The 18,143-nt window shown below is 41.9% G+C and overlaps 1 protein-coding gene across 1 annotated transcript in view; it reads left to right on the plus strand.

Annotated features, from left to right (window-relative positions):
- NOL8 (nucleolar protein 8) overlaps positions 1-18,143 on the plus strand; it is a 205,636-nt gene that overhangs the window by 36,545 nt on the left and 150,948 nt on the right. Inside the window, exons 3-4 of the mRNA XM_078661396.1 lie at positions 2,669-2,731; positions 16,433-16,511. Of these exons, the coding sequence (XP_078517522.1) occupies positions 2,669-2,731; positions 16,433-16,511 (142 nt within the window). The remainder of the gene's footprint in view (positions 1-2,668; positions 2,732-16,432; positions 16,512-18,143) is intronic.

Below are 18,143 nucleotides of genomic sequence, written 5' to 3' on the forward strand. Positions count from 1 at the left end.
CCTAGAACCACTGATTAGCGACATCAAGACTAATGCCGAAATAAAGGGGATCAACACAAAAGACGTGGCTACTAGTGGAGCGCGCCATACTAAACAACCTCAACCCGATTGTGCTGCTGACAGCAAACAAACTCACACACGCCTCTAGTCACATCTTCAAAAACACAAAAATAGCCCTACTAAAAATAGACAACAAAATGAAGAATAGGGTAAGGAACTCGAAATGGGAATCCCTCTGGGCCAACAGCAAGTTCAATTACAATGATCAATGCCTAGCCTTTGAAGCATGGATAGGGAAAGGCATCTCACACCCAGCTCAGCTAGAGGAAGAAGGCCACCCCAGCACTTTCAACACACTGAGAGATAGACACAAACTCCCAGCTATGGAGGTCTACAATTTCCTAAAAATCAAAACAGCCCTAACAAAAGCCAAACATTCGCCAGCCACACTGTCAATCATGCAGTATATCACAAAAATCAATAGAATAGGACATCAAGTATCGCACATTTACAAACTACTCTGCCCAAACTCCACCAAACGTAACGACAAGACATCTAACTACTGGGTAAAACAAACCAATACCCCACTCAATGAGCAGGAGCTAGCTCTCCTTTGGCACTCCCCCTCATGAAACAAAATTACGCCAGCACTATCACAAACAAGATTCTCGCCTACACGGCAGGGCAGGGATCTTTTAGACCTCCTATTGACCGCAGCAGTTAAATTGGTCCTGTCCAACTGGAAGGATACTGCTAGGACATCATATAAATGCTGGTTTAACTGGGTGACCTACCTCAGAGGCGCAGATAGCACTGCCCTGCAAAACTCACCCTGGAGGCTAGCCACTAGGGGGATGTGGCAGTCGCTAGACATTTTCCTGGACTCCTACGAACCCCCTTGAGTCCACCTGGGACCCCCCGGGAGGAGATCAGCCCCCACACAGTGATACAAACCCAGACTAGGCTCATAGCGAGTGAACACTTCTTGTACCCTACCTCTACTCTTTCTCTCCTTTCTTTCCTTTCTTCTCTCTTCTTGCTATCCTGTCACAAATTTTTCCAGCTAGACAACACAGGGGGGGACCAGCTGGACGCGTACAAAACAGTATCATGTAATTTCTGCAATACCAGCTACGTTTATCTGGAACCCTTGACGAAAATGCGAATGTACTTGTTTTGTAAAACATATTTAAAATGCCTTCAAATAAAAAAAAAAAAGAATACATGTGGATCGCATCTCCAAACCCTCTAAACAACACCTCCCCATATGTAGACAATACGTCATCACGCTTTTGTCATCCGCACATGCATATACCGGTTTGGCTTCTCAGTTTGAGGTGACAGTACTTCCGGTCCTCAGCAATGTTGCCAATGAGGACGGAAGGCCAGTATTAGCGTTACTCAGCAGAACTGCATCGAAATAAAAGGGAATAGTTAGCGGCCACCCTTCCAATTTATGATGATTTTCAGCAGATCTTAAAACGATAGCTGAATCAGCAATGGATATGTTAAATAGTCAGGGAAGCAAGCCAACAGCCCCTTTTCACACTCCAAATAGCTGATAGCTGTGAGTTATTTGGTATGGAGCTTCTCGCAAGAATGTGTGCAACTGCATAGTTGAAATTATAAGGTCTCTAAAGAGATAAAAGCAAATGGGAATGAGCCCCCATGTGGCTCTGTTTGCTCCTAAGCGTCGCCCATCAACAGAATCAAAGGCCAGTAATTGTGAGGGTCTTGTGCAGTGTTTCACTGGAAGTGAGAAATCCAGTATGAGTTCTGGTGACTGATCTTATTTTGATTGACCCAGTCATTTCTTTGAAGATAATTAAGACTAAGAAGATACCTTAATCAGTGGACTAAACATTGTTAAAGTTTGATAGTCTCCCAGTGATAGGCATCAAATAATGTCATGCTGAGTAAGTATCATGGAACACGTAGCTTAGATTACAAGGTAAAGTGCTTTTTAATTATTTTTTTTTTAAAGATGGCTACTTTAGTTAAATTGCTAGGGCCATTTGCTCAAGAGCTCTTAGTAGTGGCAATTAGACTTTGCAGATCATACAGGGAAGAGGGGTGAAAGAAAGATTTACTTCAGTTTGGTAGACATTCTTAGAAGATTCATAGAAATAATTCTCTTTAAAACAGTGTTATTTGGCTGTAAGTAATTAAATATCACAATTGTGTTGCTCTTTTATTAGAGTAGTTAAGTGAAACAATTCAACTAATTTCTATAATCTAATGGATGTACAAACTTTAAGAAACTGTTGATGACTGTTTAGCTCCTACATGTACTCTCGAGGTTAATGAAGTGCCTAGTGCTTGGCTGCCTTTTGTTGATGGTTTTAATGCTCTACACATGATCAAATCTTCAGGCAAGCAGGATAACACTGGCAACATGGCTTCTAACCCTGGTTACTGGGTGTGGTTTGCCTAGTCGTGGGAAATGGCATTGAATATATGAAGTTAGTACTGAAAAAAGCTGAAAATATCTTTTATAATGCACACTATCACCATTGGTCTCTAGGCGCCTGACTGAACAGTGGAAGTATGCCGAATTAAGCCTGAAGGCTTAAATGGTTGGACAGGGTGGTCCTAAAAAATGATCTAAAATTTGCGCAGCCTGAATTAAACAGTTTTATGCATTTTTTATGTATTATTTTTTTTACAGGAAACCCTACAAAAACCTTTGCTTATATGAATATTGGCATTAATGAAAACGAACTTAAAAAATGTAAGTTTCTTTACCTACTAACATCCTTTATTTGGTTTCAGTCTTAATCATTATGCAGAATGTTTAGCTTTGACCTTTTTTCAGTGTTTTAATTCTTTAAAAGATCCTTCTAATTTTGTTTGCTGCATGATGATATCATTTGTTGAATTGGTTTTTTAGACCTTCAGAAAAGTCTTTCCCCATCTGCATTGTGCATCATGCCAGTAATGAGTCCCTTACAGCGGTTTGTTTTTAATGAGTCTTACTTGCTTAAGTAAAAGTGGTCTTCACCTGTCAACAGGCTTCTGTGGATATCAACGTTATCTCAAGTAGGGGAAAAATAGAGGCATACATTTGGGGCAAGCTATTTCTAGTTACAACCTCATCCCACAATAGTCTCCACTTGTTATTTGAGACCTGTCACCATAATCACCTTCCTCCGATTTCTCATGACTCGATTTTTGCTGTGTCCTATATTGTTTATCTTTATTTACATAACCAGGGATTATGATTGCTCTCTGCTCTAGTGCCTCCTCCCATATGAATTAGCAGATGCCAACTACATAAAATTAAAATCTATATAACGTGGAGTCTACCAAAGACCAAGGTGAATTTAGGAGGGCAATCTGCTAAAGCAATATCAAGTCACCCTGGTGATTGCTATTTTTTTTTCTTCAGTGTCGGAGGCTGTAATAGCATCTTGGTAAGTCATCCAGCTCAAATAACCAGTAAGCTGCACAGAGTGTGGTACGATAGTGGTCTCCTCATCTTGGTTTTTAGGAACACATTACATTATTTTATGTTCTGTCTGCCCTTGGACTTCCTAAAAAAGCATGAAGTGTTAAACGTAGGTCTAGGAGAGCCTATTCAGTGTCTTATTTTCAGGAAATCCCCACAAGATGAATTTACATACCACAGATATTAAAATTACTTCTCTACATAGCTAGTGGTTATCTTCAAAATTTTGAAAGAATTAGGCCGTCTTGAACTCGTGGTATTACAGTGTTGCACGTTGATGCTTCACTACAAACGGATGTCCAGTGAATACTACAGATCTTATTACAAGTGATGCAGGACTTTGTCATCGGTATTTCTAAATCGAGAAGTATTGGCACAGAGGGTTTTCCCATGACGCATGTAATTCCCAATTTAGTAGTCACTTGTTACTAGCTGAAGAGGGAAAAACTGGTCACTCAGAATGAGGTCCTGTATTGCTGCATGGTAAGATTAGAACATCTTGGCGGGAGAGCTTTTTCATTTTAGGGTTCACCTCTAGCAAGGTCTTTGCCTGTGAAACTCCAAACTATGGAAAATATCAGAAAGCCTTGAAAATTAATCTGTTCCAGCATTCAGGCACCCTGGACTGCACTAATCAAATCCAATAAAGGCAGTAACAACAGTGTCCACCAGTTGATGGTAGATATCTCACCCATCGACCTGCGCAATGAAATAATTTGAGGGAGAGAGTGTGCAAGAAAAAGATTGGTGGGCACTCCAACCACCATAGACCACATGTAACAGCCAGTTTTCCTCTGCACTATGCTCTACATCACAGGAGAACAGGTGACCTCAAAAGAGGGGAGAGACCCCTTACCAGTTTGGAAGGCCTCAGATGGGGGAGGTGGTATACAAGAATTGTGGAATACATTTTTGGGGCGATTCAGGGCAAACTCATTTTTGATTTCAACAAAAAGAGAGAAGAGAGCAGTGTATTGAGGAACTGGAGCTGTATGTCTCTGTTATCCATGTATTTCTTTTTTCCAACCGTAGTAAAAAAAACAAATTAAAAAGAGTTTTTCTGAGGTCCAAACTGAGTTTAGGTAGTGGAAAGACACATGCATCAAGAACTTAGCAGTCGCCTAAAGATCCTTAAGGCCTCTCTTAGGCTCCCTCAACCAGGAAGCCTCCCCACAATTCAGAACAACGACTAATGGACTCACTAAACGTTATTTCCCTGAACACCATGGGGTTGAGCCACCCAGTTAAAAGAACCAAAATTCTAGACTGCTGTAAAGAACTATCAGCCGACAGTCCTCCACCAAGCAATAAAGATAGGTTTTAAAGAAGCCCTTTTAAGGAGAAAGGGCTGGGTGACAGAAGTGGCCTGTTCTGATGCTTACAGGAAACAAAATGGGGTACTCGCCCTACTTTCTGAAAACTCCGGACTGTCCGTAATCGCATCAGAACGGGACACTAATGGTTGATGGCTACTTACCAGACTGAATAATGAAGATGACCTTTATGTCATGAACATATATGCTCCCAACGTAGACGAATCCATATTCTGGTGCACACGCAATAAGAAATTAGCAGACTAGTAAACGATACTGGGAGGTGATTTTAACCTTCCAATGGATCCCATTGTGGACTGCTACCCAGCCTTTAAATTCAGAACCCGAAAGGCGCACCAACAGATGCTCAACTTATACTCCTTACATCGTTTTCAAGACGTCTGGAGACTGCACAACCCAAAGGGCAATGACTATACCTTCTTCTCCCCTCCTCACTCAAGCTTCTCCCCCATTGACTATCTCCAAGTAGGTGCCTCACTTCTAAGGGCCACTTGAGAAGCAAAAATCCATCCCATTATCGTCTCAGACCATGCTGCAATCTCAATGTTTATTCTTAACCTTCCCGATAAAGGGCAAAACCGCCTCTGGTAGTTAAATACTGAAATACTAGAAAATGAGTCTGGTATAGCTGATCTACAGAAAGAAATCAAACAGTTCTACAGAGAAGACGTACACTATGTCACATCCCCTGTGACTCTATGGGATGCATTCAAGTGTGCCATGAGCGGACAAATCGAACGTATGTTCAAAAATAAATTGCAAAGTTAAAGAAATCCTACAAAATCTAGGCACTGAAATCAAAAATAAGAAGGCATTTAGACACTCTAACAAGTCCTAAATGACAATTACAATACAACTATAACTCAATTGTCAGTAAACTGGCATATCTGTGGTATATGCTCAAAATTCCACACCACTAGTATTTCGCAATAGATCCAGCAAACACTTGCTGCCACCCTCAAATTCAGAAATCTTAATAACCAAATTACACCTATCACTGCCCAAGATGGATCTCAGAATTTTAAAACCAAGGAGATACTTGAGGTTGCGATAAAACAACATTTCTGATGTTTCTAACTTACCTCTCTAATAAGTCTGTCTCAGACTCCGACAGAGTGCTCTTAAACAATACGATAGAAACCGAAGAAATTGTCAGGGCAATAAAATCAATTTGCACTGGGAAGGCCCTGGGGCCCGATGGCTTCCCCATCATCTTCTATAAAACATTACAAATTCTGTCATCGGGCATCCTAAAAATACCATTGAACACTTTGCTCCCCAAGGAAAGGTATCTCGCTCTGCCTCCAAAGCCATGATTGTAGCGATTGCCAAGGAGGGCATAGACCACTCTGACTCCAAAAAGTTCAGCCCCATCTCACGCCTAAATATAGAAGCCAAAATATTTACCAAAATCGTAGCCAAAAAGCTAGAAACCTACATCCCCAAAGGTATTCCTAATTGGGTTTCGTCAAATTGAGACTTGCCAGAAATAACATGTGCATTCAGCCACATAATAGATAAGGCCCACCATTCCTCAGTGCCAACAGCGGCGATTGCACTCCACGCCGAAAAGACCTTTGATAAGGTCTCCTGGCCTTTCCTCCACACAGTCCTTGAGCCTCACAAACTACGAAACTCATTTATCAAAATAGCCATGGCCTTATATGCCAATCCCTGAGCAAATATCAAAGTAAAAGGCGCTATCCGCTCCATCTCTACATCCTTTGCCCTACACCAGGGCACAAGACAGAGTTACCCTCTCTCCCCCTTGCTCTTTCTACTCGCTATTGACCACTTACTTAAACTAATCAACACCTCCCCTGAAGTTAAGGGACTTCAATATGGCTCTAAATTATAAAAGACCGAAGCATACGTGGACGAGAAACCTCATTTTCTCAGAAGACGTCGAAAATGCAATCCAGAGTATCACTAACCTCATCCATGAGTTTCCAAGGTACTCTGAATGCAGTTTAAATAAGGATAACGCCAAGGTTTTTCTTTTGAACCCACTATGCTTTCCCTCACATTTAGATGACTCATGGCTCAAGTGACAAGCCAGATGGCTCAAATATCTGGGGATTTGGTGTTCCAATGACCTAGCTGAAACATCACAATACAGCGAATCCCAGACCATTACCAGAGTCAAAGACCTCCTCACCTTCTGATTGCCAAAACACATCTGATAGTGGGTAATACCTCAAACTCTCAAGACGATGATCACAAGAATAGTAAACTTTGTGTCCCCCATGCTGCCCTGAAACTATTCCCCTCCTTTTTCAAGGAAATCGATAAAATAACATCAAACTTTCTACGGAATGGTAAAAGAGCAAGGATCTCATATAAGGCTTTCGGGGGGAGTTTTTCCAGAGGGAGGCTGTAACCGCCCAAATTGGAGCCTCTACCAATCTGCCTTCCTAGCAGCAGAGGGCGCATTCTGGCTAATCCCAGACACCCCTAGCACCCTGCAGTGAATGGATCTATAACACGCACTCTCTTTAGCATATCCTCTTTCATTACAATGTTGAAGTTTAAACCCTCTCAATTCCATCTTATACTTACAGACACAGCGAATGCACTCAAATTAAGGGACAAACGTATGCCTGTATCTATCTTGTATATCACTCCACAATAGCGTCACTTTGGCATAATTCAAAAATCAAAGCAGAAATCACTGCTAACATAGTCCACATGCTGGCCTCCAAAGGCATCAGGCTAATCTGAAGTCTATATGATCACAACAATGGCCCACGCTCCATTTCAGAATTGTTAGAAACATATAATCTCCCTAACTTAGACTTCCACAGCTTCCTAAAGCTTCAAGTAACACTGTCTAAGCGCAATCATACCAACCAACCCTCCTGAAACTAGGCTTATCTCCTCCACTGCACTCTTCAAAAAAGAGGTGAAAACCTTCCTTCTGGCCAAGATCTCCTGAACACTATAGGTACTGGATCAGAGAGACTGCATTGCTTTGTATCACTGTTCACTTGTCCTTTGGCACTATACTTCTACTTGAAGGGGACACTCCTACGCTACTCTCTTACTACAGACCAATATATGACTCACTGTGGTTTACTGACTCGCTCTCCCGATGCCCCCACTCAGTGTTCTCTCTATACTACGACATTGGTGTTAACCATCCACACACCCAGGGTGTACCTGAACACCTCTGTAGTGGGATCAATGACTTGTGCCTTCTTATATTACTTGGTTACCTGATTGTATATTGATATGTTCTATGTATGTTATTATTATTATCTTACCATGTTAGGGACTATTATACTGTTCCCATTTTCTCTGTTCTTTCCTACTGCCCCTACTCTGTCTCTGTGAAGCGCTCTGATATCTGTAAGGATCTTGTTCGCGCTATATAAAACTTTGAATAAATAAATAAATAAATAAACCACTTGATTCTAACTTCTTGGCTTGCTGCATGGCACTACTCAGGCCATATAGCCTCAAGACTTTACAAAAGCTTATCTGACTCTCGCCCACCACCAAAATCAAGACTAAACTAAAATGGGCCAAACATTTCGACACCAACTTGTTTGACTCCATTACTGAAGAAAAATGACAAAAAATCTGCAAATTCTCCCTACGCAACAAAATCGCCCCTTCATTTCTACTTCCAGGTCTTGGCAGCGAGGCAGGAGAAAGATCTGCCACCGAATGTCTTTCGTTGGATGCGGGGGACAGCGGCGGTGGCGAGGCTGGCGGAGCTGGCGGGTGGGGGTGTAGAAGTTGACTCTGATGTTCAGGTAGGCTGCTCCGGCGTTGTGGAGTGCTTTGTGTGCGTGGGTGAGGAGCTTGAAGGTGATCCTCTTGTCGAGGGGGCGCCAGTGTAGGTCTCTTAGGTGGGGCGTGATGTGGTTGCGGCGGGGGACGTTGAGGATCAGTCGGGCGGAGGTGTTTTGGATGCGTTGTAGTTGACACAGGTGTTTGGCTGGGATTCCTGCATAGAGAGCATTGCTGTAGTCCAGCCTGCTGCTGACGAGGGCCTGTGTCACTGTTCTTCTTGTTTCGGTCGGGATCCATTTGTAGATCTGCGGAGTGTGCGGAGGGTGTTGTAGCAGGAGGAGGAGACGGCGCTGACCTGCTTAGCCATGGAGAGGGAGGAGTCAAGGACGACCCTAGGTTGCGTGCGTGGTTGGTGGGTGTCGGTGCTGTTCCCAGCGTGGTCGGCCTCCAGGTGTCGTTCCAGGCCCAGGGGCCGGGTCCGAGGATGAGGACCTCTGTCTTGTCAGAGTTCAGCTACAGATGGCTGTTCCTCATCCAGTCTGCGACGGCCTTCCTTCCCTCATGGAGGTTGGTTTTGGCAGTGTGTGGGTCCTTGGTGAGGGAGAGGATGAGCTGGGTGTCGTCGGCGTAGGAGATGATGTTGAGGTCGTGTTGGCGGGCCATTTGTGCGAGGGGGGCCATGTAGACATTGAATAGCCCCTCAGATAAGAAGTCTGAGGGGCACAATGATTAAGAACACACTCAAATGTGTATTCACCACAAATACATATGCATTCAAAAGTTGGAGAGTATTTACTTTGAACATTGTTTGAACTGCAATAAAGGATGTGTAGAAAATTAGGTTAAAGTTTAGGGTCAGAGGTGATTCCATGTTTTTCCATAACCAATGTGAACCAATATGTAACTTCCTAGTAATTCATTGTTTGACCTTTTGTAACAAGCAGTGTCTGACTGTGTACAAAAATAGCTGCCTGTAAAGCAGCAAATTGAGACTGGCTGTTTACATGTAGGGACGGTCACTCGCCAGACAGTAAAGAGCTGTCTTTACTTTGCCAAGAGGAGTTTATCTTTTTCTATTTTTTTAAGTTACACTCCCATCATAGAAATCAAGTGTCATTGTCCCCATGCACAAAAAAGGTGACAAATCTAACCCACATTTTCGCCCGATTTCCCTTCTGGACTGTATTGGTAATTTGTTGGATCGTGTCCTATTAAACAGACTGGAGGTCTGGGCGAGGGAAAAAAGGATATTGATGCCAACCCAGTACGGCTTCCAGAAGGGTAGAGGTACTATTGATCAATGTCTGAATCCAAGCTTGACCATTGCCAAGTACACTGTAGCAAAGGGAGGGTATACTTGCATGGCTTTCATGGATTTAGCCGCACCCTTTGTAAACCATGTGAAGTTAGGGTCTATAATGATGGAGATGGGCATTGATCCTCCATTGATTAATTTAATTTGTGAAATGTACTCTCGGGCAATAGCATGTGTGCAGTATATGTGAAGAATGGTGAACGCACAAGACCCTTTAAAACCTTGAGAGGAGTCGGACAAGGCTGTATCCTTGCCCCATTCCTGTTTTCGTTATAGACTTAACGGAGTGGAAGCTGCCTTAATAGAATCTGTGTCAGATGGCCCATCCCTCCGGTCAACACCACTCCCCATCCTGGCTTAGGCGGACGATGCCGTCCGAATAGCTAAGACGGGGTAGCGCTACAACATCTAATAAATGCCTATGTGGGTTATATGTCATCTTTGGACTTAAAGGTCAACAAGAATAAAACCTTTGTTATAGTGGCAGGAGACCCCCCCCCCCCCCCCACACTCCCCTCCCCGAAAAGGATTCCTTCTTTTTATATTGGAACTAGGAAACTAGCGGTATTGGAGACTTTCTCCTATTTGGGAGTTTACTTGATAGTAAACAAACCTGGTGGGCTACAGGGCTCTAACTATGGAAAGAACCTTGGTTGCAATCTTCAGTTTCATTAAGAAACTTGGGAACAAGCCCATAGCGAAGTTAAAAATGATTCATAATGCAAAAACTATTTCAGCCACAACATATGGGACAGGGCTGTGGGGAATGGCCCCAATAGATCGCCTCCAGAAGATCGAGAACAGCTTTTTAAAAAGGATCGCCTCTCTTTCTTTTTCCAACTATGTCTGCCACCTGGAGCTGGACTTACCGTACATAACTGATTTTGTAAGACTAGCCCATATTATGTTGTGGCACTCCATTTGTAGGAGAAACACAGTGGACATCAACCAGGCGATAATACACAACTGTCTATCGTTAGACAAGGGACATTCAATTGCCTGTTTACAATATGTTGAAACAACTTTGCACTTGCTAGGCGTCCCAGAACTGTTTTCCAACCCGAGTACTTGTTCTAAATTCCCTAAAAAGAAACTTAAGGCACTATTTCTAGCCAAGGCAGACTATGCTAGGGAAGAAACTCAGTGTGCAAAAACTGTAACCAAATTATACCACCAAATACCCATTTTAACGGAGGATGATTTTTTCATATCTGGAGGGCGTAAGAAATTTATAGCATAGGTTTGTCCTTTTAAGATTTCGTACTAATCTAATTCCACTGATGCTAGGTTTTCCAGAAAATAGTATTGCTTAAGTGAGTTGATCCCATGTCCATGTGAAAATGTATCTGTGCAATGTGATTTCCACCTCTTTTTCTTCTGTCACTTTTATAAAATACAGAGATCGAGATATCTTTTATCACTTTTAAGGCGGTGCAATTTTAAACTGTTGTATTGCAATGTTGTTCTTGAAGCTCCATTACCCCTAATGTTTTTTTCTGCGTAGCCTCCTTGGGTGCTTGCCTGCGCAGGAGGCGTCTCTTATAAGGGGGAAATGTGTGGAATTAAACCACTTGTCTGTTAGAGCTTGTAATGGTAGTGGGGAAACTCATGTGATTACGTTTTTAAGTTTTACCATGTCAAATGTATCTAAATAGTCATTTTGTTTTGCAGTGTAGACATATTATTCTCAACTATTATCTATTTATCAATGTGGGTGAATATTGCTGCTTGATGAATTACTGCATTTCCAGCTTTTAGCATTAGGATCACTTCGAATTCTTGTGTACAATACAAATTGTAGGTTATTTTGCAAGGGCTGTTAAGGGGTCTTTTAAAAATGCTGATTTTATTAACTTCTTTTTAAAGATTGATTACCTTGTATGTGTATACTTTTATGATCTATCTTAATTAGATCAAATAAAGTTGATTGGATTGGAAGTTACACTGCAACAATGCTAATGACAATGCACTGCTGGACCTTTTATTGACGATTGCAGTTAAATTTATCCTTTCTGAATGGAAGTAATTTAACCATCTATCTCATCGCACCTGGTGGGCATGGCTCTCATATTGTAGAGGAGCATATAGCACACAATCTAAACACCAGTCCTCCCCTCAAATCTCAAGTGTGGTGTGGCGATTCTTAGATAAGTACACAGAGCATGACTCCAACAGGTACGCAACTTAGTAACAGACCGATCTCTGACCCTGAACTCATATTCCAGTTTCATGTATCCCACTGCCCTCTCCCCCGCCCCCAGTTCTTTTTTTTTTTTTCTTAGATGTTAAGGCATACATTAGTTTAATATACATCACATAGGTGCTATACACTCGATAAACACACTTACCACAGGTCTTAAACCCAACTATATGGGATGTCTCCTCAATCCCTAATCAGGGGATGGCTATATTCAGAAGGACATCACTCAAGTATGTTGCTTGTATATCATATGCTATGTACTATTGGGTTTGTTTGTCCAGCCTTAATATGGATTGCAAGTGGTACTTTATTACTTGTATCCTTGTATGTTTTATTACAAAACGCATAAAATATTTGGAAAAAAAGAACTCCGTAGTAACCGTTCTAATCTCCAATGTAAAATGACTGTGCAACTCTGGTAAACGGGCACTAGCTGCTCTACACAGTCCTATTACACGGATGCTTCCAGAAATGTCATACCTTCAAGAAATACTCCTGAATATAATAACATTGGGGTTTACAAGAACAGCTTGGGGTCTAGATTTTGAACCACTGCTAACAATTGAAATACACAGCATCTGGCTGTTGGTTTACGATTCGTTGGTTGCTGTACAATGCGAAATCTCTAAAGGGAAGGGCATGTGATAATATTTCAGCTGAAGATGAATGCCACAACCTCTCTTTATGCTCTGCCTCTGTTGCCATTTACCGACGTGTTATGGTACGAGTAGGCTCTGGAACTAGACTTCTACAGTGGCCATAGTGGAGGGCGGCAAATTCAATATAGCACTTACATTGCCTGACAGCACTTTTCAAAGTATGTCTTGAAAATGGCGAACAATTTGCTGCTCTCTCTTTATAGTTCCACTTGTGAAATTGAGGATTCCTGGGTGTCCCACCACCCTAATGATGATCTGGGCAAAAATAATCTGTGGTACAAAAGCTGCTCATGTCCGGGTTCCCACTGACAAACCTGACATTGCCATGAACAATATTGTTTCCATGCTGTGGCAAGTGCAAACCTAAATTAGTTGTCAGACTCAACAAAGACCAAGCTTAAAGTTGTTGGCTTTCCTCTTCAATGAGCAGACTTTATTAATACCTCTTGATAGTGCAGGGGTGGCAGCCCCACCTCATTGAGATTTTGTCACGGAGATGCATTCATCCGCTTCTATCTTGATGCTAGACCTCCTTCCAAAACGCAAGGCTTTGCAATCTTTTAAGGCCACAACCTTTTTTTGTGCCTGCAATCTGCCAGTCCTCTGCTTCAGCCTCACAGTGAAATATATAACGCCGTGGGGAGAAAAGGGAGCCAATGCATCTTTTAAGAAGAGTGCAACAGGTGAGTACTGTGACTTCCCTGTGATAGTGGTATCCCATGCCAAATTGCAGAGGATGAACTGTGCCCCTTAGTGTGAAAGGTTTTCCTTCACTTGCACCAGTAGAACCCATATGATCATATGCTCTTGTGTCCACTTCGTCGACTGCATTCAGTCAGCCGCTTCCATAGAGGATTCCTTTTCCCTAGTGTGGTTAGTTAAGGGAAAAGGGAGAAGCACTGGTAGTCCACTGACAGTTAGTAGTCAGTCAAGCTGAGCAGTGTTCATGTATATAAATCTGAGGAAGCGATGGATGCCAAGGGGAAGGAACACTCATCTGGATCTGTCTTTTAGGAAATCAGTTGATGGTGATCAGTGGTCATTGTCCGTCATCAGTGTCACTCTTTTAGTGTATTCCAGTAGTAGTACTAATGCCAAGAAGTAGAGGTCATCCTCTGAATATTTCACATAGACCCTGCATCTATTGGTGGTATTGCTAGTTGTATGTGGCGGAATGAATTCCGCGCACACGGAGTTGTAGAGTTTGAGTCTTACCCTCGATCATTTGGTCTAGATGAACAATCCGTTGTCATGTCTTCCACTGAACACTAGTGCCAATACCTTGGCCTTTATTTTTCCATTTGGGCACTGAGGCCGGCATCAGTGGCTCTACCTTTAGTTTTGTTCAGCGGTCTTTTAGTTGATAAGAGAGTCTCGTTATAGGATTGCTTTGTGTAGTGGACAGTAGTTTGTAGGCCTACAGACCCCAGAATAGAGTTAGCTGGGCATGCGGGAGATATACTGATTTGACAGGACACTCGTCCAGTACTAAGTGTACTTATGGGAAATCCATAGGCCTCTTGCAGTGGTGTGTGCATGCAGGTTGTGTGGTTTCACTCTAGGGTGACAACCTACAATGGCAAACCTCACAGCCCTTCTACAAACACCGTATTCTGCGACTCTGGACTCTTTACAATCCTATGTTCTCTGTGAATTTCCCTGAATGCTCTCTGCTTCAATCCATATGAGTTATTTTCATAGTGTAAGTTCTATTCCTGATTCATTACTCGCTAATGACTTGGTGGTTCCAGAGACTTCTGAGGCTGCAGATGGTGTGGTCCCTCCATCCAATCTGTGCATGCAATCCCTGTTGTTTCACCTGAAGGAACACTAAGACACGCTATTAGTTTAGGCATTCCAAGTTGATCTCGCTCCACTCATCTCTTCTGTTATCCTTGTGATTGTGGACCCATGACCTCAATCTGTTGTTGGGGTGTCCTTACTGCCAGTCATGGCAATAGAACAGAGTCATGTAACAACTTATCTGAATAGGTCTAAGGCTCAAGCGGAAATCTGAATTTCCTTTCCCTGATTGACAAATCTGATGAATCTCTCCACATGCACTGCAGAATTAAAAGCCTTTATCTTTGACATAATTAACATTGGCAGCAGCATGGCATTTTTCTACAACCTGACTGGCTGATAGTCCACAAATTGGGCACATTCAAACCACATCTCCTGGGTTGCAAACCACTTGGCCTAAGTCTAGTTCACTACACTGTACATGCTTCTTCCAGATATGATGCCCGATTTGGCCAAGATTTCTTAAGAAATATTTCACTTGATTCTCTGACTGCTTTATGCAGTATTTCATTTCCTTTCCATTTTCACAATCCGCCTAAAGCTTGGGACTAGGGGAGACACAAGATGTAGGATAAAGTTAACTTTATCCTGATTTTAGGATGTTTCCCATTCCAAACTAACCTCCTACACACCACACTTCCATTGTTTCACATCTGCTTTACTTTTAGTCTACATTAAAAAAAATAGTGGAGATTGCCATTGGTGCAAACTTGTGTAGGGCAAGGGAGAGTGTCCACATTAACGCACAGTACTGGCTGTGCAATGCACAAGGTAGTTTCTGGTTCCCCAACCAGGTAGAAGAATTCCCACCGGTGGTGAAGGGACTTGTGAAACAGTCTATAAAAAAAGGCTACAGGTCTCATTTTAAGAAGGAGGAGCAAGAAAAGTAAGCATGGCCTTCCTACATTGGGACTTGTACATATTAGGATGGGCAGAATCAAAAACACAATATTAGATTGCCTGCAGTGCTGTGGTTTTTTAACAATAAGTATTGCTCACAGAGAGGGCACACATGCTGCAAATTAGTATTAAGCAAAGTTTCCCTGATGTTAAGGCTTTGGTCTGCCCTCAAAGTACATGTTCACAAAACCAACTACCCAAAATACCTTGCCAGTGTTTTCTGTTTTAGCTTCTTTAGAGAACTTACAACTGTTGAAAACATACACTTCTGCTATCCTTGCATTCAGGAGGTCTGATGCAATAAATGCCTGATCTACACTCCACACCAGCTTGTAACTACCCAAGAAGGGCAGACAAAAAATGTTAGCTTTTGACAACGTTAGGCAAACACAGAAGATAGAATCCCACTCTCCATGTGGTCTCTTCGCCATCAGTATAGGACATGGGTGTCTACCTTGTATGAATAGCATCAATAGGGTGTACAAATACGGCCAGATAATGGTTTTGCTTTTTAGCCCTATTGTTTAAAGGGTTGTTCTTTGTCACCAAAGTTTACCTTGGGTGGGCTATTGGTCTATACGTTCAAAAGCATTATTTATTATGCTTACCACAACCCCTAGAGCGGTATGTGGTTGTGTTGCTCTCTGAGCACCCAATACAAGATGTTAATGTTTCACTTTCTATTGTGAGTATTCAGACTGATTTTCATGCTAAAATAGCACCAATAAATTGCATCGATTGTTCAAGATTAAAAGGCAAAGGTGGTATTTGTTTTTAAACAGTATCATAACTTAAGTAGATGTTGTTATGTGTCTGTTTTGTTCAAATCAACTTAGCTCAATTAACAAAAACAGCATACACTGCTCTTTTATTCTGTGGCTTATGTTGAATCTTTATCATATTTGCATAAATAGAAAATACATTAAAATGAATAAATCAAATTATGAAACCTGGTACTACAATATCTCCATTTATGTTTAAGCTGCATCTTTTTTCAATACTTGAAATGTGTACTCTTTATTTTTTATTTTGCAGGCATGTCTATTTTAAACAAGACAAAATGGAGAGGTGGAACATTACAAATTGAGCTGGCCAAGGAAAGCTTTTTGCATAGGTAAAAGTCACGGTGAAAAGTGTTTTTGAGGCCAGTGTTGTATCTCTTAGAGAGCTAGAGAACGAGAACGCGCCTGTTTGCCTGCTTTAAACTGATAGTTTCAGCTTCAATCAGGTTTAGAGGTGTAGTACTCCTGGTTAGTGGTGCTGTTGGCTTACCACCACATGAATGTGTCAAATGTATAAGAATTTACAAAAAAACTAAAAGAATTTCCCTTAATTTATGCCAGTTTAGAGGTGTACAAATGTTAATACAGTCAGTTATGATTTCCACCCATGTTCTGCCAGTATAATTAACACTAATGACACTTCATCATGGGTATGTGTGTGATTTATGTACATAAAAGCTATGTTTAACCGGTGTATCACTTTCCATCAAACTATTTACTACTACTTTCACAAGTAAATCATACCAATAGTGTATCTAGGGATATAGTCACACTTCCTACCTTCCCTCTCCTCCATGCTAGGACTAGTGAGTCAGCTCAGCACCCTCATTGTGCTCGATAGTTGTAAGAAGATTGTTCGCTCCAATCTCCTTTGGCTGATGTTCTCCTCGTTAGAAATACCCGCTGAAGAGAGCAGCATGTTTACATTAAGCCCAGTACACAGAAGAGTTAGGGAAGATGTAGTGGCTCCTGTTTTAGTGTTAGAGGTCAGTTTCTGTTGCCAGACGTGACTAAGCTACAAATCCACCCCTGCATGGAGAGGTTGCCAATATCACATCACCAGGACAAGATGGAAAGTGTGATTGGGTGTGAGACCTCCTGATAGGAGGCTGTTGCCTTTGTGTTGAAAGGTTGAACAGAGTTGTAAATGAAGCAATACAGTTTACATTTAAGTAAGAATTGTGTTTACAGAAGTCCTTGCAATTTATCTTGGCATATAGATTCACATCATAATTGACCTTGGGTAAAACAATATTTGATTCATTAAAAGAGGGAGATCTGCTGCAAAATTGTGTTTGGCTTGGTGGTGGGAAGCCACCCAAGGGAAGGCGATCTTTGAGAGTCCCTGGAATAATGCTTTGAGAAGAAGAGTGGAAAAGTAGTAGGAGAAAATGAGGAGATACATTAATCGGAGATGAGTTATCAGGAAAGTCCGAGTGCTTGGTAGTTGTGTGGTTGAAGTTCAATAATGAACAGAATGAGCATGTGTGAAGAAATCGGCATATAATAGTAAAGGGGCATCAAGATAGCCAGTGCCACAGGAATGCGTTGTATTGTGAAAAGTGGTATTTCGAAAGATGTTCAAGACGTAAGAGCTATGGGTGACCTAGCGGATTGTTGTAGTATTTTATTGTGCTTTTACACTCCCTAACAAAGCCCTAAACGGCTGTACAGTTGATCAAGTTAGGAGCTAATATCTGGTGATTGGTTGGGTAACCATGTTGAATGGGGCGTCATCTATTGATGTGGCATGTAGGGCGTGTCTTACATATGGAGTGTCAGGCAAAGGTAGTCTGAAGGATTGTTTTGCATGCTGAGCATTATACAAATTAGTTTGCCTTATAGCCAGGTCCTTAAGTCATGATTTTGTGAACCGCTTTTCTGAATTCTAGTCATCTGTTGGTGAGCCCTTTCACCATTGACAGAGTACTCTGTACAGGTAAATAACTCCGCTGATGAGGCTG

Source organism: Lissotriton helveticus, chromosome 9 (genome assembly GCF_964261635.1).
Source record: "Lissotriton helveticus chromosome 9, aLisHel1.1, whole genome shotgun sequence".
Lineage (NCBI taxonomy): Eukaryota > Metazoa > Chordata > Amphibia > Caudata > Salamandridae > Lissotriton > Lissotriton helveticus.